The sequence below is a fragment of the Symsagittifera roscoffensis genome, chromosome 5, assembly GCF_963678635.1.
Source record: "Symsagittifera roscoffensis chromosome 5, txSymRosc1.1, whole genome shotgun sequence".
Lineage (NCBI taxonomy): Eukaryota > Metazoa > Xenacoelomorpha > Acoela > Convolutidae > Symsagittifera > Symsagittifera roscoffensis.
In genome coordinates, this window is record NC_087066.1 from 13,789,714 (window position 1) to 13,807,005 (window position 17,292).

General features: G+C 35.0%; 1 protein-coding gene across 1 annotated transcript in view; it reads left to right on the forward strand.

Annotated features, from left to right (window-relative positions):
* Positions 1–4,843: 4,843 nt before the first annotated feature.
* LOC134846611 (mucin-2-like) overlaps positions 4,844–17,292 on the forward strand; it is a 36,586-nt gene continuing 24,137 nt past the window's right edge. Inside the window, exons 1-3 of the mRNA XM_063863996.1 lie at positions 4,844–5,134; positions 6,556–6,724; positions 8,236–12,753. Coding sequence (XP_063720066.1) covers positions 4,844–5,134; positions 6,556–6,724; positions 8,236–12,753 — 4,978 coding nt within the window. The remainder of the gene's footprint in view (positions 5,135–6,555; positions 6,725–8,235; positions 12,754–17,292) is intronic.

The window sequence follows — 17,292 nt, forward strand, 5'->3', positions numbered from 1 at the left end:
TTGAGACATCTATCTCAGACTTTTTTGAATGTTAGGTGGAGGAACATAGAATGCGGAGGAAGCCTGATTGAAATGGACAAGGTCGTAACATCCGAATCTTGTTTTTATAATCACAAACAGGTACGAATTCTTAGAAAAAATTTAAATAAATTCCATAAGATAACCGCTCAGCCCAATTTCTACAAATATTTATCAAATGACACCAGAAAAAGCAAGCGAACACAACAACTAAGAACAAAAATTATACTTCAAATAAATTATTTAATAAGTGCTACATTAGTTAAGTGCTAAATTAGCTCACCAGGCTGACTTTCATACAAGAAAAATGCCTATAATACAATTTCATGAATCGAGTCTACGGAAAAAAGTCTTGCCATACAATTTTATTAAAAGAAAATAGTATGAAAGGCATTTTTGAAAGCTTTTTTTCAAAATTGTTTATTAGTTTAAAACTCAAACAAAACAATTTAGTGGCGGTTTTAGTTACATGAGAGCAATTTGAAATCAATCTTTTTAAATAAAAATAATGCTCATTATACAGTTTCCAATTTGGAGATTGTATGATACGCATTTTTTCATTAAAAGGTACAAATTTGAGGCAAAAAATTTCATCTTTTCTGGTTGCAAACTTGCTTCTATGCTGGAATTAATTTTTACAAAAAAAAATATTTTTTTTGTGAACGAAATTACTTTTTTTTGATTTCATATGTTAAGATAAACATAAATTTGTAGAAAAAACAGGCCTTTTTTCAACAGCCAAAAATTTCAAAGAAATTTTGTTCAAAGTATATATTTATGTTTGAAAATTTTAGCATTATCTTACATGATTAAAATTACCACTTGTAGTTTATCTGCGTTGAGAAAACTCAGGGTTTTCTTATGACAGAAAATCCTTGATTTGTGTGTTTTGGATCAACACAAAATTTCAAAACAAACTTTCGAAGAATATTGAACATAGTGAAGACTCTTATGTAGGTCTTGGTGATTTTTTTTGTTCGGGAAAAGTCTTAAAAAGCGCTTATAACTACAGTTGTGCATTCATATATTCATATATATATATATATATATATATATATATATATATATATATATATATATATATATATATATATATATAATATATATATTGATAATTTTATGAATGCACTTAGGTATATATGAACTTTTTGAGTTCTTTTGAAACACTTCTGCTGAAAGTGACGTAAAGAGCATTCTCCAAATACGAACGTGGATATGGCGCCAAACAACGTGAACAATTTCTAAATTCGAAAGTGGAATTTAATTTGTAGATCTCCAGCGGAATAAAACTTCACCTGTTGATCAAGTTTTCTCAAGTTGGGTTGATGTTATCAAAAAACCGCTAATCATATATCGTTCTAAAAATTCAAAGAACTTAAAAGGCATTTATTTTTCATCTTTGAAATTCGAAAATTGAGATTTTTTAATTAAAATGTCATTTATGTTTACTTTTTTTCATTACCCTTTTCCCATCTTCTTTTGGCTATGTTTTCCATTTATTAAAAAAACTTTATCATACAATTTCAAGGCATGGAAAAAATGCTTATCATACACTGTTACTGTAGGAAAAATGCTTCTGCTATTTTGATAAATCTCTATGATAAACAATATGGCAAAAAACTTGTTATTTAGTTTTAAAAAAATGCAAAAAAATTTTTTTTAAATTTCTTAGTATAAAAAAGCTTATCATTTTATTTTCGTATTATTGTTTTGAGTCTATGAAATAGCTTGAAGTAGTATCGTAAGTCTTTGTCCGTAGTATGAAAGTGTAAGATAGGCATTTTTGTCAACACGGTCTTACTTATGTTTCTAAAGTTGAAATACATTGACAATTTGCTTTTCGGGTTTCAGATGGATACCACGCCCTACAGACTCACTCTAACTCCTAGTAAGTTTGACAATTCCTTCTGCTGTACTGTTTATGATTCTAAAAAATTTGATTTGTCGTGATTTTGTGGAAGAAAGTAAGGAATATATCTATGTGTTGGCGATTAGAATGAACATCTCAATAATAATTTTTAAACAACAATGAAAACACCAGCTTCTTGAATTGAAAAACTCTTAACCAAAACAGTTTGCAACTACTTACAGTGCAGTCCGAACGTTCAGGGCTTTTCCTTGACATACGAGCTGTTTTGTTTATTTGTAACTTTAACTTTTTGTCGTTCATTTCAAAGAAGCTATAAAAAAGTTTAGAAGCTTTATTACGTTTTAGAAGTTACATTATTATAAAAAGGCGGGGGCTTTTTCAAGTTCTGAAAAAAAAATTAAATAAATAAAGCTGACAAAAATTTTTCTATCGCAGTTTTGTTCTCGGCTCATCGGGCGTCTCTTCAAGTAATGTCGCCTAAGTGACCGCGCAGTGAGTGATACAGACTGTCAATTTAACATTTCTGATTGCGTTTTCTGTCTATGATCTCCTGAAATTCAGCGTCAGTCTTACAAAAGTATGAATTATATTAGGATTTTTTTTATCTACTTCTTAATCTAGTGGTTTTTATTTCATTTTTTTCATTAACTCGCAAAGCTTGCGTTGTATCTCAAGTGTTGCGAGACTCACTCAGTTTCCTCTCTGTTTGTGAAATTGACGAGAAATATAACTGCTAACATCATTGAATGTTGTACTTAACAGGATAAGCACATGGAAAGTGTACCTGGAGAATTGAATTACTGCAAATTGTGACCATCTTTTTCAGAAGTTTTTTGCAAGTTTTTGAAAGCAGCTTTCAATTCTCAATTCTCAGTTGTTTTCTTTATCAATCAATTACACCTTAAAATTAGTAACTGGCTTATAATGAAAAATTTTTCCTCAGTATAGAACAAGGCGATGGTTCACACACTATTTTCCCAAACTTAGGATAAAATTTTCTTAAGAAACTGATAAAAAATGTTTTGAGAATCAGAATTAAAAGCATAAGCTCCTTGTATAAAAGCACAGCTGTCAACATCACCCTGAATGTTTGGACGACCAAGCTGGCTCCAGTTATTTTTGATTAAAAATTATGACTAATTTTTTTTAATTAGAAATTTTGAACACGGTTCCAATTTTAAATTTCGAACACTTCCAAAATTCAGGTTTAAAACAACCACACCTTCTCAAAATAGGTTACGCAAAGTTGTATTTAAATCAACTCAGAATCTTTAATTCCTAAACTCCGTTTTTCAATGCAAAAAGGTGATTCAAAGCGCAAATTATTTATTTAAAACCAGCAGATTCAGCCAATTTAAGGGCGAAAAATGATCATAGGAAAAATATCGATTGAGCTTCTAGTTAGGCGTCAAGAAGTTTTTGATCAACTTATTTTAGTTCGCTCAATTTTTATTGACTCTACAAGATCGAAAATATTGTGAACAAAGAAAAATAAAACGGCTCGTATCAGGGCGAGTCCCCGAATGTTTCGACTTAATTTTTAAGGTTTATGGATCAGTAAAAACATGAAAAAATTAAATGTAAGAAAACTAAGTTTTTTGTTGCTTAATTTGAATTTTTTTTAAAAAAACTTCCCCCATACGCCATATAAAGTACAATGTGATAAAATTCGCTCCTAGCAACAAATCAATTAAAGCAAATAAGCTTCATTTAGCCCATTTGGAACGCTTTCTATGACGGATTAAATCTCCGCATACGCGTTAATAATGCGAAATATATCGCGCGTTAATGGTCCCAAATTGGCTAAAATTGTAATCTTTAAACACACATAACTTTACGAAAAAGGATCACAAGTGAAATATTATTTCAAATTGAGGGTAAAGACAACAATACGTTTTAAATGATAAAAAAAATTTCGACAAAAAATGGCTAGTTAAAAAGTCGAAATTTGTCTGAAGAAAAAACCCACTCCGAGCACAAGTATTCCGTAACTTTCGTTACTAAAGTCGGAAAATTAATTAAATGCTAAAATGTGACTCGTATAGAGAAATAATTTGACTCAATTAAATTGTCCTAATTCAATTTGAGTGGGCGCGGAAAAACTCTCCAGCAAAAACTCTTTCAAAAATTGAAAACACGGAGTTAAAGCCTTAAAACTGAACATTACTCCTCAAATTAGGGCAAATTTTTTAAAATGTCCTGACTGCCCTATAATAAATTCTATGGAACATTTTGGAGAAAATTTTTGTAAACTCCTGAAAATGCAAGAAACTAAAAAAGTGTTTTAACTTTCAAACTTAAAAAAAATTTTCTCACAAGCTATGGACACTACACATTGACATCTGTTTCACTTTTTGCAGCAAACGATTGTTCGTAACTTTAATTCAAATCATCAAAACTGCTCGTTCACGAGGACAAAGCCAGTTTAAGATATAATTTGAGTCGCAAAGAGAATTAATGTGACCAAAAAGCTTGTCTCAATTTTTTTTTGAAATTTCACTCCGGGATAATGCTCCACGCATAAATAATTCGCTTGACGCTTTCATCGTTCATCATGAACAAAAAATTTTCAAAGCGCGCATGAATTAGTCTACATCTTGGCAATTTTCAAACCCCGAGAGTTTTTTGAAATCGATGGCAGATGATTTTTTTTTTAGTTTTGAATTTAGTTGGTTTGCATCTTCATTGAGATATAAAAAAAATTTCGTTTTAAATTATAACTTCGATTACCGAAATTCTTCTGAATAAAAAAAATACCTCAAGCATATATCTTCCTTACTTTCATCAAAAGTCAAAATATAACGTAATCATAGTTTGTAAATTCAAAAATCTGGAACATATTGTTCGACTCGGATAATTCATAAAATAAATGATACAACGTTAAAGCAAGTGACAATTTGCTATCAAAATCTAACTTTTCAGCTGAAATTGACTTTGAAAGAATATCGGTCCAAAATGGTCTCTGAACATGACTATTTTTCAGAGACTGTTAGAGGCAGGTGGTACAATGGACATTGGAGTTACGACAGTTGGTCATACAACCCACCAAAGATAATTTCTCTGACTCTCATAAACCTGTACATAGACTCTGGACAAAATCTAATCACGTTACAATTTTCCTCTAAGATCCAACCGAGCATCTACACTAACCTGTTGCGCCTGTGTACTTTGCAAGATGAAAGTGTCGAGAAAGAACTGAAGCTGGAGAAGAAAGCAATTCAAAACGCTGACAAAAGATACACAGCGGTAAAGTGGCATATCACTGAAATTTGCATGACTTTCGTACCTGTTACATAAATATTATATTTAATACAATTACGTATTTTGGCTAGTTTATACGTCGGCTGGCTTATATACCACACAAAGGATAGCTGGCTGAAAGTTACATGAACTAAACAAAATTCAGTATTTGAAATTTAACCAGAATTTTGCACCCATTACTAGTTACCCACACCCAGGGGCGGATCTAGATTTTTCTCGAGTGGGGGGGTTTGCGGACTTTAAAAAAAATCTTCCTAGTTTTGCTTCTCCCTTAAAATTAGTTTAAAATGGCGCCGAAGGCGCCTTTAGAAAAACTTTAGGGTCCGTCAGCCAAAAATGGATATTTCAAAATAGTTCAAAGGGGGACCCTTTGGGTCGACAGGGGGTCGAATCCCTGAGGGTCGAATCCCTGAGGGCGTCTGCCCCGCTCCCCCTAAATCCGCCCCTGCCCACACCAAAGTTTCATGGGGAAAAATCAGTTATAATGCTTTTTTGTTGACTAAAAAATTGTCTAGAAAATTGATTATTGTAGCAAATTTAGACCACGTAATGCAATTTTAATCCGGTATAATCGATTAAATTTGAAAAAAAAATAAACCATTGTAATCCATTATAATCGATTATCATGTTTTTTTTCCGAAAACTCGATTTATTTTTGGAAAACTCGATTTTCAAAAAATCCAAGAAAATTAAATATTTTTGGCGGATGTGAAAATTTACTCTGCCTTTTGCAGCTTTTTGCAAAGTCTAAACCAAACGAAAACGTTCATCCCCAACCACAACGCCTACCCACCACGTATGCCCTTATCACGTCCCCCTTACTACGTCTCCAACGACCTTCCCCCACCACGCGACGCCCTCGGTATATTGTGAGGTTGGCGAGAAAAATGCAGTCAAAGACGAAATACAAAAAAAACATAATTTTTTTAGATCAACCATATTGATTTTTCGAGCGCTCCCAGAACACTGAACGACTCTGTTTTATCAAAAAAAAGTTTACGCCGCAGGCAAACTTTTGAAAAAAGAAACATGTCTAAAATGCCCCTCGTAAATCCGTCCCTGCAATCTATTGATATTGATAATATTCCTGTGCGAGTATGGGTTGGCTGTTAACTTTCTGCCATTTGGTCCCTGTTCCCGAAATTTTGACATTACCATGACAACAGAAACCCTTCACCCGCAGTTAAGAGGTTGCTACTCCAAATAGTTGAACTTCAAAACAGGAAAACCAAAGATGATGCTATGAGGCAACAATGCTGGAACTTTCAAGCATGGTGAAAAGTTTTTGGAGTGGACAATGAAAACCCTTCTTATGCATTTTTTCGAAAATCTTATTTAAATAAGGTTTTTTGTGTTCTGTTAACTTACTGAAAGAACAGTTATTTTTAGCCTGTATTTGTGACCAGGTGTATACAGTGCCTGAAATCGAAGATGAGGACTGTTTTCAAGCTTTCGGTAAAAAGGGAGTTCTTGCCGACAGTGGAAAGGGGAGAGATGATTCCATCTGCGGACAGGGCTACAAAGGGAAGTATGAATACTTCTGCCAACACGGAGCCACCTACAACAACTGGAAGAGTACGTTTGGCGATTTATGTTTCGTTCCTTGATGTTTATTGTTCCGACTTTCGGAGAAATTGACGAAATATTTGTGCTCGGGGTGTTTTTTTTCTCCCGACAAACTTTGAACTTTTAACTAGCAACTTTTGACAGAATTTTTCTTCATCAGCCGAAAGATGTTATTATCCTGAGCTCAAATTTAAAAAAAATCGTAAAATATAACCAAAAGCATAAGCTATACCGTTTTTGGGCACTTTTCCAAAAGGGATATAATAATCAGCGGGGAATTTTTCACCTGTGATCACTTGTTGTATAGTTATGGGGAAATAAAAATTGCCATTTTGCTCAATTTGGGACAATCAACGCGCGATAAAATTTGCGCTATTAAAGCGTAAGCGGAGATTTAATCCGTCTTAAAAATCGTTCCAAATTGGTTGAAGCAGGTTTTTTCCCTTAGTTGCTATGTTACTTGGAGCGAAAATCATCGCTATGTATTCATATGCTTTGATTTTGTAAAAAAAAATCACAAAGTTAGGAAAAAAATTGTTGCTTCATAAAACTTATAAGCAGTCAGAACATTCAGGGCTTTGCCCTGATATAAGCAGTTGTTGTTCTTCGAATCTGTAAAGTTGGTAAAAACGTAGAAGAGAGAAGCCTCTTATGAAGAAAACAGAATGTCTTTCCTATATTTTGTTATTTTCATCTAATACATTCTTAAGATACCAATCTGCATAAAAGTTTGGCTTAACTCACCTTTAACGTAGTTTTGTGCAGTTTTTCTTCTGAAAAATTTTCCAAAATTGTTTTGATTGCATAAATCAAATCATCAAGTCAATTAAATCAAATCATAAAAACAAATCATATTCTGTTTTTGAGAAAAACTAGTGATTCGAGGTTATCTCAACTTTTATTTGACACTCGTTCGAAAAAATGCTCGACATATTTTGTGCGATTGCTTAAGTCTTGATGGTTTTTTTTTTCGTTTTTTTCCGGAAAAGTCTTAAAATTTGTTCAGTTTCAAATATACTTTTTCCATTTGATTTTGATTTCTGATTAGGTTGAAATCATTTTCTAATATAGGTCTCAATTATATAGGTCGTAATTTTTTTTTTCGTTTTCTTTTCAGGAAAAACTTTAAGATTTGTTTTACATTTGGCTTTTGATTTCTCTTTAAGTTCAATTTTTTTTCCTTGCTAAAATGAAGGAAAACTTCACTAAGGAGCAGCAGAGGTTTAAAAATCACAAATACGTGATCGGTTTTGTTTGAAATTTGGAATTTAATTTTAAATTTTCCCAGCGAAAAACAAAACGTATTGTTTGATTCAGTTTTTCTTTTCCAAATTGGGCTTATTTTATCATAAAAGTGTCAATTATAAATTTTTCTTGGAAATCAAAGCGCTTTTTGGTCGTCTATTTCCTTCTTTGAAGTTCGAAAGTTGGTATTTTTCAAAAATCTTTCGTATTTTCATTCCGTTTACTTGCGTTCATTAACTCTTTTTCAACCCTCTGTTGGCTATGTGTTTGTTTAGAAAACGTGGGTGAATCTGTGTTTTTGGTTGAGCCAAACGGAAAGCCAAGATGCATACTAGGAGTTGTCACTTCAGTAACAGAATGCAATGATTTTACAATAGCCACAAAACCAATGCTTATCATGAAAGCCAGGCCATTTTTTGCCCACTTGTTCACCGAAATGACTTCAACGACCACTAGTACCCGGGAAGTAACAAATGCTACTGAAATTTTGACAACTGCATTTGAAAATCGAACCAAAACAGGCAATGTTGACAGCAATTCACTCAGGATTCCAACTGAGTCATTTGAAAAAGCTACAAAAACTGTAGATCCTGAAACCGAAACAACTGCAACTTTTAAAACAGCACAAACGTCGTCATCTAGAGAAATGTATGAACCAACCGCGAGCTCAGTTGTAGAAGACACATCGAGTGCTTTGTTTATAACCAGCTCATCGATGCCAGAGAAAACTGAAGATCTCATGAGCAACACATTTCGGAGCTCGACCAGCGCAAACCGACAAACTGACGAAGTTAGCCAAAATCTATCAACCGAACCCAAAACAACAGACATTATAAGGTTGACTACTGATTTTACAGCACAGACTACAACTACAAATAGCGTTACTCTTATAAAAAACATTAGTGCTAATGCAGAGATTTCATCACCGAGCAACAGCACCCTGAGCACTGCAACAAGTATTTCCTCGCCTGAGGACCTTGCATCTTCTCATTTTGAGGCAGAGACCCCAAGTACAACTAGTGCAATTAGTACAGGTGATGCAGCGACTTTAAGAACAATTACAAGCACACTGAGCGCTGGAGCAAGCATTTATTCATCTGTGGGCGTTACAACTGGTCGGTTTGAGACAGAGAGCTCGAGTACAACTGCTGTAACTAATACAGAGAACACCAATGGAGTTGCAGAAGTTTCATCAGCAAACACAACTATTCTGATCACTGGAGCAAACACTTCTACGGCTGAGATAGTGAGCGCGAGTAAAAATGCTGTTTATAATTCAGGGAGTACTAATAGAGATACAGATATTTCACCAACAGACGAAATCACTGTGAGCACTGAAGCGAGCAGGTTTTTGACTGAGAGTAGCACAACTACTCACATTGAAACAGAGACCCTGAGTACAACTGCTGTAAATAGTACAGAGAATATGGATGAAAATGCAGAGATTTCATTAACAAGCACAAACAATCTGACCACTGGAGCAATTATTCATTCGCCTGAGGATAGTACAAGTGCTCATTTTGAGACAGAGACCCCGAGTACAACTGCATCAACTGATACAGAGGTTACCAATGAAAAAGCAGAGATCTCACAATCAAACACGAGCTTGTTGAGCTTTGGAGCAACCATTTCTCCAAATGAGGGGAGTGCAACTTCTCATTTTGAGACCCCACGTACAAATTCTGTCACTAGTACAGAATATACCATTGGAGATTTTGGTATTTCAACATCGAGTAACAATATGATGAGCCCTGAAGCAACCTTTTCTTCATCTCAGGGCAGTAAAACTACAGGTTTTGAGATAAATACACGGAGTGAAAATTCTGTAAATAGTACAACGTACTTCAATGGAGATACTTCAACAAACAACAAAACACTGAGCAGTGAAGCAATAAATTTTTCATCTGATGGCGGTACAACTACTGGTTTTGAGACAGAGAACACGAATAAATTTGCTGCAACTGTTCCAGAATACACCAATGCAAACGCAGAGGTTTCACCAGCGAACAACACCACGCAGAGCCATGATGATAGTACTTTAACACATGAGGGCCTTATAAAAACAAGTTTTCAGACAGATGTCTGGGGTACAACTTTTGTAACAAATACAGAATACATCAATGCAAATACAAAGGTTTTACCAACAAATAAGAGCACGCAGAGCTCTGAAGCAAGCGTTTTTACAAATGAAGACGGTACAACTACTGGCCTTGAGACAAATAACCAGCGTACATCTTCCGCAACTGTTCCAGAACTCTCCAATGCAAATCCAGAAACTTCTTCAACGAACACCAGCACTCTAAGCTTTGGAGGAAGTATTTTTTCATCTCAGACCAGTGAAGTGGCTAGTTTTGAGACAGAGAACTTGAGTACACCTTTTGTAACTGTTTCTGAGCACATCATTGGAAAGGCAGAGAGTTCAAACACAAAACACATCACACCGAGCTTTGGAACAAGCTATTCTACAAATGAGGGTAGTATAACCACTGGTTATCCGACAGATACCTGGAGAACAATTTCTGTATCTAATACAGCGTACATCAATGGAGGTTCCGATATTTCACCAACAAATATAAGTAGGCAGACCACTGGTGTAGACTTGTCGTCACCTAAAGGCAGTACAACTGCTAGTTTTGAGTCCATAAGTTTGATTTCTTCTTCTATAACTGTTCCAGATTACAACAATTCAAGTACAGAAAATCTACCACCAAGCAACAGCACGCTGAGTTCTGGAGCAAGCATTGGTTTTTCTGAAGGTAGTACAGCTAATGGTTTTCAGACAGAATCTTCAAGTAAATCTTTTGCAAATTTTACAGAATATAGCGGTGTAGAGGCAGATATTTCATCAATAAACAACAGCATGTCCAGCACTGAAGCAATCAATTCTACATCTCAGGGCAGTACATCTACTGGTTTTGAGACAAAGAACTTGAGTACCAATTCTCTAACTAATAAAGAGAATACCAATGAGGATGCAGGCATTTCACAAACATACAACAGCACGTTGGACGCTGAAGCAACACTTTCTCAAACCAGTTTAACGACTGGTTTTCAGTCGGAGAACCCAATTTTATCTTCTGTAATTGTTCCAGAATACACCAACTCAAATGCAGAAGCTTCCTCATCAGTAAATCTTACAGAGAACATCAATGAAACTGCAAAAAATTCATCATCGCTAACAACGTCGTCAATGACTTTTTTGACATCGTCGCCGACCACGTTTTTAACGACATCGTTAACGACAGCTTCCACTTTATCGCCGTCTACTTCGTCAACGACATCGTCAACAATTTTTTCGACAACATCGCCGAACACGTCGTCAGCGAAATCTTCGACATCATCGTCAACCACTCCGTCAACAAAACCTTCGACAGTGTTACAAACCACAGCGACATCTTCTGCAGTGTCGCCGACAACTTTTTCAATGACATTTTCATCTAAGTCGTCAACCACGCCGTCAACGACATACGGGAATTCATCTCCAACCACGGCGTCAACGGCATCATCAATATCACCGCCAACCACAGCGTTAACAAAATTTTCGCCCACGTCGCGAGTCACGTCGTCAACTAATTCGTCAACGAAATCATCGACATCGTCGCCGACAACTTCGTCAATGACTTCCTCCACATCATCACCGACAACTTCGTCAACGACGTCGTCAACGTCTTCTATTACATCATCAGCGACTACTTCGACAACGAGTGTACCCACATCATCACCGACAACTTCGTCAACGACGTCGTCAACGTCTTCTTTCACGTCATCACCGACAACTTCATCAACGACTTTATCCATATCATCACCGACAACATCGTCAATGACATCTTCGACATCGTCGCCGACAACTTCGTCAACGACTTCCTCCGCGTCATCACCGACAACTTCGTCAACAACTTCGTCAACGACTTCCTCCACGTCATCACCGACAACTTCGTCAACAACGTCGTCAACGACTTCTTTCACATCATCACCAACAACTTCGACAACGACTCTATCCACATCATCACCGACAACTTCATCAACGACTTTATCCACATCATCACCGCCAACATCGTCAACAACATCGTCAACGACATCTTCGACATCGTCGCCGACAACTTCGTCAACGACGTCGTCAACGTCTTCTTTCACATCATTAGCGACTACTTCGACCACGACTGTACCCGCATCATCACCGAAAACTTCGTCAACGACGTCGTCAAGGACATCTTCGACATCGTCGCCGACAACTTCGTCAACGACTTCCTCCACATCATCACCGACAACTTCGTTAACAACGTCGTCAACGACTTCATCCACATCATCACAGACAACTTCGTCAACGACGTCGTCAACGACATTCATACCAACAACAACTCCCATATTTTTTATACCAATTATACCTCAGAACGCCAACTCAGCCGCACGTGGCTCGGTTGATTACTACTACTTCAAAAAGGAAATGCGAGGCAGAAAAGTAACAGAAGTTAAGGCGTCAACTACATCCGATGTTCATTCTAAGACCACATACCAGAAACAAAGTTTCAAGTCCATCACGAAATCAAAATTTGTTTCAGACACGAGAACTGATTTCCGAAGAGAGAATAAAAGAAGCAAGGTTCTTTTGGAGCATACTTCCGAAGTATCTTCAACGACTGATGCCAATACTGAGATTTTCTACGAAAGGCTTTTATCAGAAGTCGATGGCACAACGCAGCAGTTTCATAGCACCACCTATTCGAAAACAGTTTCCGATGTTTCAAAATTTTCTAAGGATGGAATGAATCAGTTTGAAAGTATCATTTCAGAATGTACGACTGATTTGAGGCTAAGAGTTTATTCGAGAAATTATCTCGATATTCAAGTAATAAGCGAGCCGGAAAACACATGCAAAACGAGGTTGCGTTCTGGTAACTTGATTCAAACTCACAGTGTTTTGTCAGCGTTTTCAGTTCCATTGGCTCACGATTTATATCAGACGAGGAAATTTGAACAAGCAAATGGAACATTTTGGGTTAATTTAGGACCTGGAATACCCGAAATGCACACCAACGCTTTTTGCAGAGGACCCCAAAATGAAATGTTTGAGGTTCCCGATTTGACAGTAATACATCGCGTAGTTTCAACGATAGTTTCAAGCGTGGCTGCTGATCTGATGACATCAACCTATAAACACTACGACTCTGAACTCCCAAAGGGTGCTAATTGAGGCCGCCGAGCAATTTGATGACTTTTTTAAAATGGAAGGGTTTTTATGTGATTTATGTGATATTGAAAAACTCAACACGCTTCATATGATGCTATTGCATAAACATTTTGAGTAAATTAATCAAATTAAAAGCAACAAAGATACAAATAACTATATCTGTTAGTACTTTAAACGTTTCAACGCGCCGCGGTTAGCAAAATATCTTAAAAAGCTGAAAACACTGTCACAGACGGTTTGAGAAAATTTATTGAGTTCAAAATGAAAATCATAAGATTTCACGAATCAAGCCCGGTACGTTCCGACTAAAATATAAGTTCCGGCTCATGTTTAGTTTTTTGCAAAAAAATTTAATTACATTTTGAAAAAAAAACTTTCCTCACACGCAATCTCAAGTACAAAATAATGGTTTTGATATTGTTCAGATCAGCTAGCTATCACAGTTCTAATTAGAAAGTTTTATGAGCAGTTGCTGAATAAACTACGCGTTAATAGATTTTGGAGTGCAAATTAATAATCTTACATTATAACAAAACTGCAATTTTTTGGTTAAATTTTTCCAAAAAGTGCCGAAAAACTCTAAATAGTGAAAAACTCTAAATTTCGAACAATATCAAAAATCAAGTTTGAAAAACTGAGTCGCAAGAAACTCAAACGACCGATTGGCTAGCCTCAATTCAATTTGGAACAATTTTGTTGTGCGGTATAATTCACACGATATTGCTCAAAAAGTTTCCAAAAATAGTCAACTTTGCGGATTTTGCAACTAAATTTGGAACATTTTGAGCAATCCATGAAATAAAAAAATATATAAGTTTAGTAAACTGAAGCTGTCATGGAATCAGCAGCTGTAAGTGGAATCCGCAAATTGTAGGCGGATTTCTCAAATTATGAGCGGATCCGCAAATTATGGGTGGAATCCTCATAAATTTATGAAATCCACTTAAATCGAGACAACTACTTGTATTCGCTCGATACTGAATCCGGAATAAAACTAATTTGCGGACAAAACCTACATTACACGCAATTTTTCTAAAGGAATCCACTTACATTTTAATTTTTGTTTAAAGAGTTGTCTCTGGAATCCAGAAACATACAGACGCAAAGTTGTGCGCCAATCCAATGCACAGTTTGTGCTCGTAATGACGCATGAAACACAGACTGATCAATTCAGAGCTCTTCTTTCAAAAGATCTTCCAAAAAGAGGAGAACCAAATAGTGAACGAAGTGGAAATTTAAGAAACAAATTAGTAATTTCTGGTGTGTATCCTATGTAGCCGGCAAAAGAGAAGGTACTGATTTCACACGCAAAAAAAACAAGCGTCTCTGAAACAACTTACCAGCAATTCAAAAATCAATACCTAAACCATTCAATCCTTTTTAACAAATCTGAATAAAACTGACAAATAGATAAACTCGGCTTTTTATTGTACATTGGCTTCACTGTTAAGTTTTAACCTTTTCTTAGTTCACCGAAGAGTGATTGATAGTCTTTCCTCTAGACATAAAACCAAAATCATTTAAAAAGAAACCAAATAGAGGTATGTAATTTCAGGTTTTTTGTTGTCCAAGGAAACTAAAGTTTGTCACCGCAAAGCGCTTTTTTTATTAGAAAAAATTTTATTGACAACTTTTAGATGGAACATACCCACTTTGAGAAGAAGGTTTGAACACATTACGAATACGAAGTCAAAATGTTTCGTAGTTGCACAGTTGATTGGAGGATCTCAGAAGCGCAGCGAACCGCAAAGAATCACTCTTTGTTTTTTTTTCTACTCAAATTTCAGCTCAAATTTGTAACCGTAAAATGTTTTTTTTCCTGATTTTGAAAAGCTTTCGAAGTTTAATTTATCAATTAAAAAACGACTTTGAGAAACTGTGTTGAACAAACTAAGAAGCCGTACTAATTTTTTTGGAAGAGAAGGCTCGAAACAGAAGGCTTAGGATTTTAGTAGCTCAGCTGAATAAAAAAAACTCAGACAAGTCCTATTATTCTGTTGCCATGTCAATTTCTTCATAAAATTCATTTTCCTCGTAACGTGTCCAATCTCTTCTACTTAGTTTGGCCAATTGGTGTGTTCCATAATACCCCCGCTAAAAATTTCAAAACAAAAAACCAAATTATCTTTACACAATCTTTTTTTGTTTAGTGAGGAAGCAAGGGACTATATTTTGCTCCGGAGAGCTACAATGGGAAAAAACACGTTACTTTTTAAGCCCAGGAGTGATGTTTTTTTGTCGACATTTCCTGTTTTTGAATTGATAAGGCAATTTCATTTGCATTAAACTTTGTTCAAATGTTAATTTTTTGTAAAAATGCAAGAAACTAATTTCTGAAAAAAAAACATTTCAAATCCAAAGTTTATAACAAATTTTTTCAAAAACCAATTTATAAAGTAAATCCGTTCATTAATTTTTCTAAAAGATTGCATGCTTCAGTTTTGAGCCTCGATTGTTCCGATTATCTTTTTTAAATGTCTATTTTAAATGTTCGTTTTATCCTTTGATTGCTGAAACTGTACGCAAAGTTTTAATGCGTGGCAAATTATCCCTCACTACAAAATGAATTCAGGCAAATAATTGGTCTAAATAATTCCCAATACGACTTTTTTCAGATAAGTTTTAAAATTCATTTTGTGAAGTTAAAACTCATGTTTTTTCAATATTTCATTCATGAAAAATTATTCGAGCCCAGTCAGAACATTAAGGGTTTTGCCTTTATACTAGCTGTCTTATTTTGTTTCTATGATGCGTTACAGGTAAATTTATTGTTTATTTTTGTTGTTTTTTATTTACTTGTGTTCAATTTGAATTTCAATATTTTTCTGAATAAGATTTTGTAAAGTTTGAAGTTTAGAAAGTTGAGTTTGAAGATTTGGAATGAGGTAGTTTGAATTACAAGAGGTATGTTTATATGAGAGGACTATGTAGGCGGCAAAAATGATTCCAATCTTATTTCAGCCAATTCAAATGCTCCAAATACCGCGCTACCAGAAAAAAAAGTTATCATCTAAGAGGTAAAAATTTCTTAAGATTTTCAAAATATTAATTCAGATAACTAAAACATAATCGGAACAATCGAGGCTCAAAACTGAAGCATGCAATCTTTTAGAAAAATTAATGAACGGATTTTTCTTTATAAATTGGTTTTTGAAAAAGTTTGTTATAATGAAGTTTGAGGAAAATGAAGTTGAGGAAAATGAAGTTTTATGAAGAAATTGACATGGCAACAGAAGAATAGGAGTTGTCTGAGTTTTTTTTATTCAGCTGAGCTACTACAATTCTAAGCCTTCTGTTTCGAGCCTTCTCTTCCAAAAAAATAGTACGGCTTCTTATTGTGTTCAACACAGTTTCTCAGTTTCTCAAAGTCGTTTTTTAATTGATAAACTAAACTTCGAAAGCTTTTCAAAATCAGGAAAAAAAACATTTTATGCTTATAAATTTGAGCTGAAATTTGAGTAGAAAAAAAAACAAAGAGTGATTCTTTGCGGTTCGCTGCGCTTCTGAGATCCTCCAATCAACTGTGCAACTACGAAACATTTTGACTTCGTATTCGTAATGTGTTCAAACCTTCTTCTCAAAGTGGGTATGTTCCATCTAAAAGTTGTCAATAAATTTTTTCTAATAAAAAAAGCGCTTTGCGGTGACAAACTTTTGTTTTCTTGGACAACAAAAAACCTGAAATTACATACCTCCATTTGGTTTCTTTTTTAATCATTGTGGTTTTATGTCTAGCGGAATGACTATCAAGCAATCTTCGGTGAACTGAGAAAAGGTTAAAACTTAACAGTGCAGCCAATGTACAACAAAAAGCCGAGATTATCTATTTGTCAGTTTTATTCAGATTTGTTAAAAAGGATTGAATGGATTAGGTTTTGATTTTTGAATTGATGGTAAGTTGTTTCAGAGACGCTTGTTTTTTTGGCGTGTGAAATCAGTACTACATATACCAAGAGCAAATAATCAGCGCTACCCATTTTGAATTTAATGACATTTGAGTCCAAAGACTTACCAGAGTTTTCTTGGTTTAAGCAAGCCAGTTTTCTTAATCTGCTCTAAATTTTTCAAAATGCCTGAAATCGTTCGCGCGTTTTGCTCTTGGTATATGTAGTGTTTTAATTTAAATTCCAAGTGAATGTTGTCC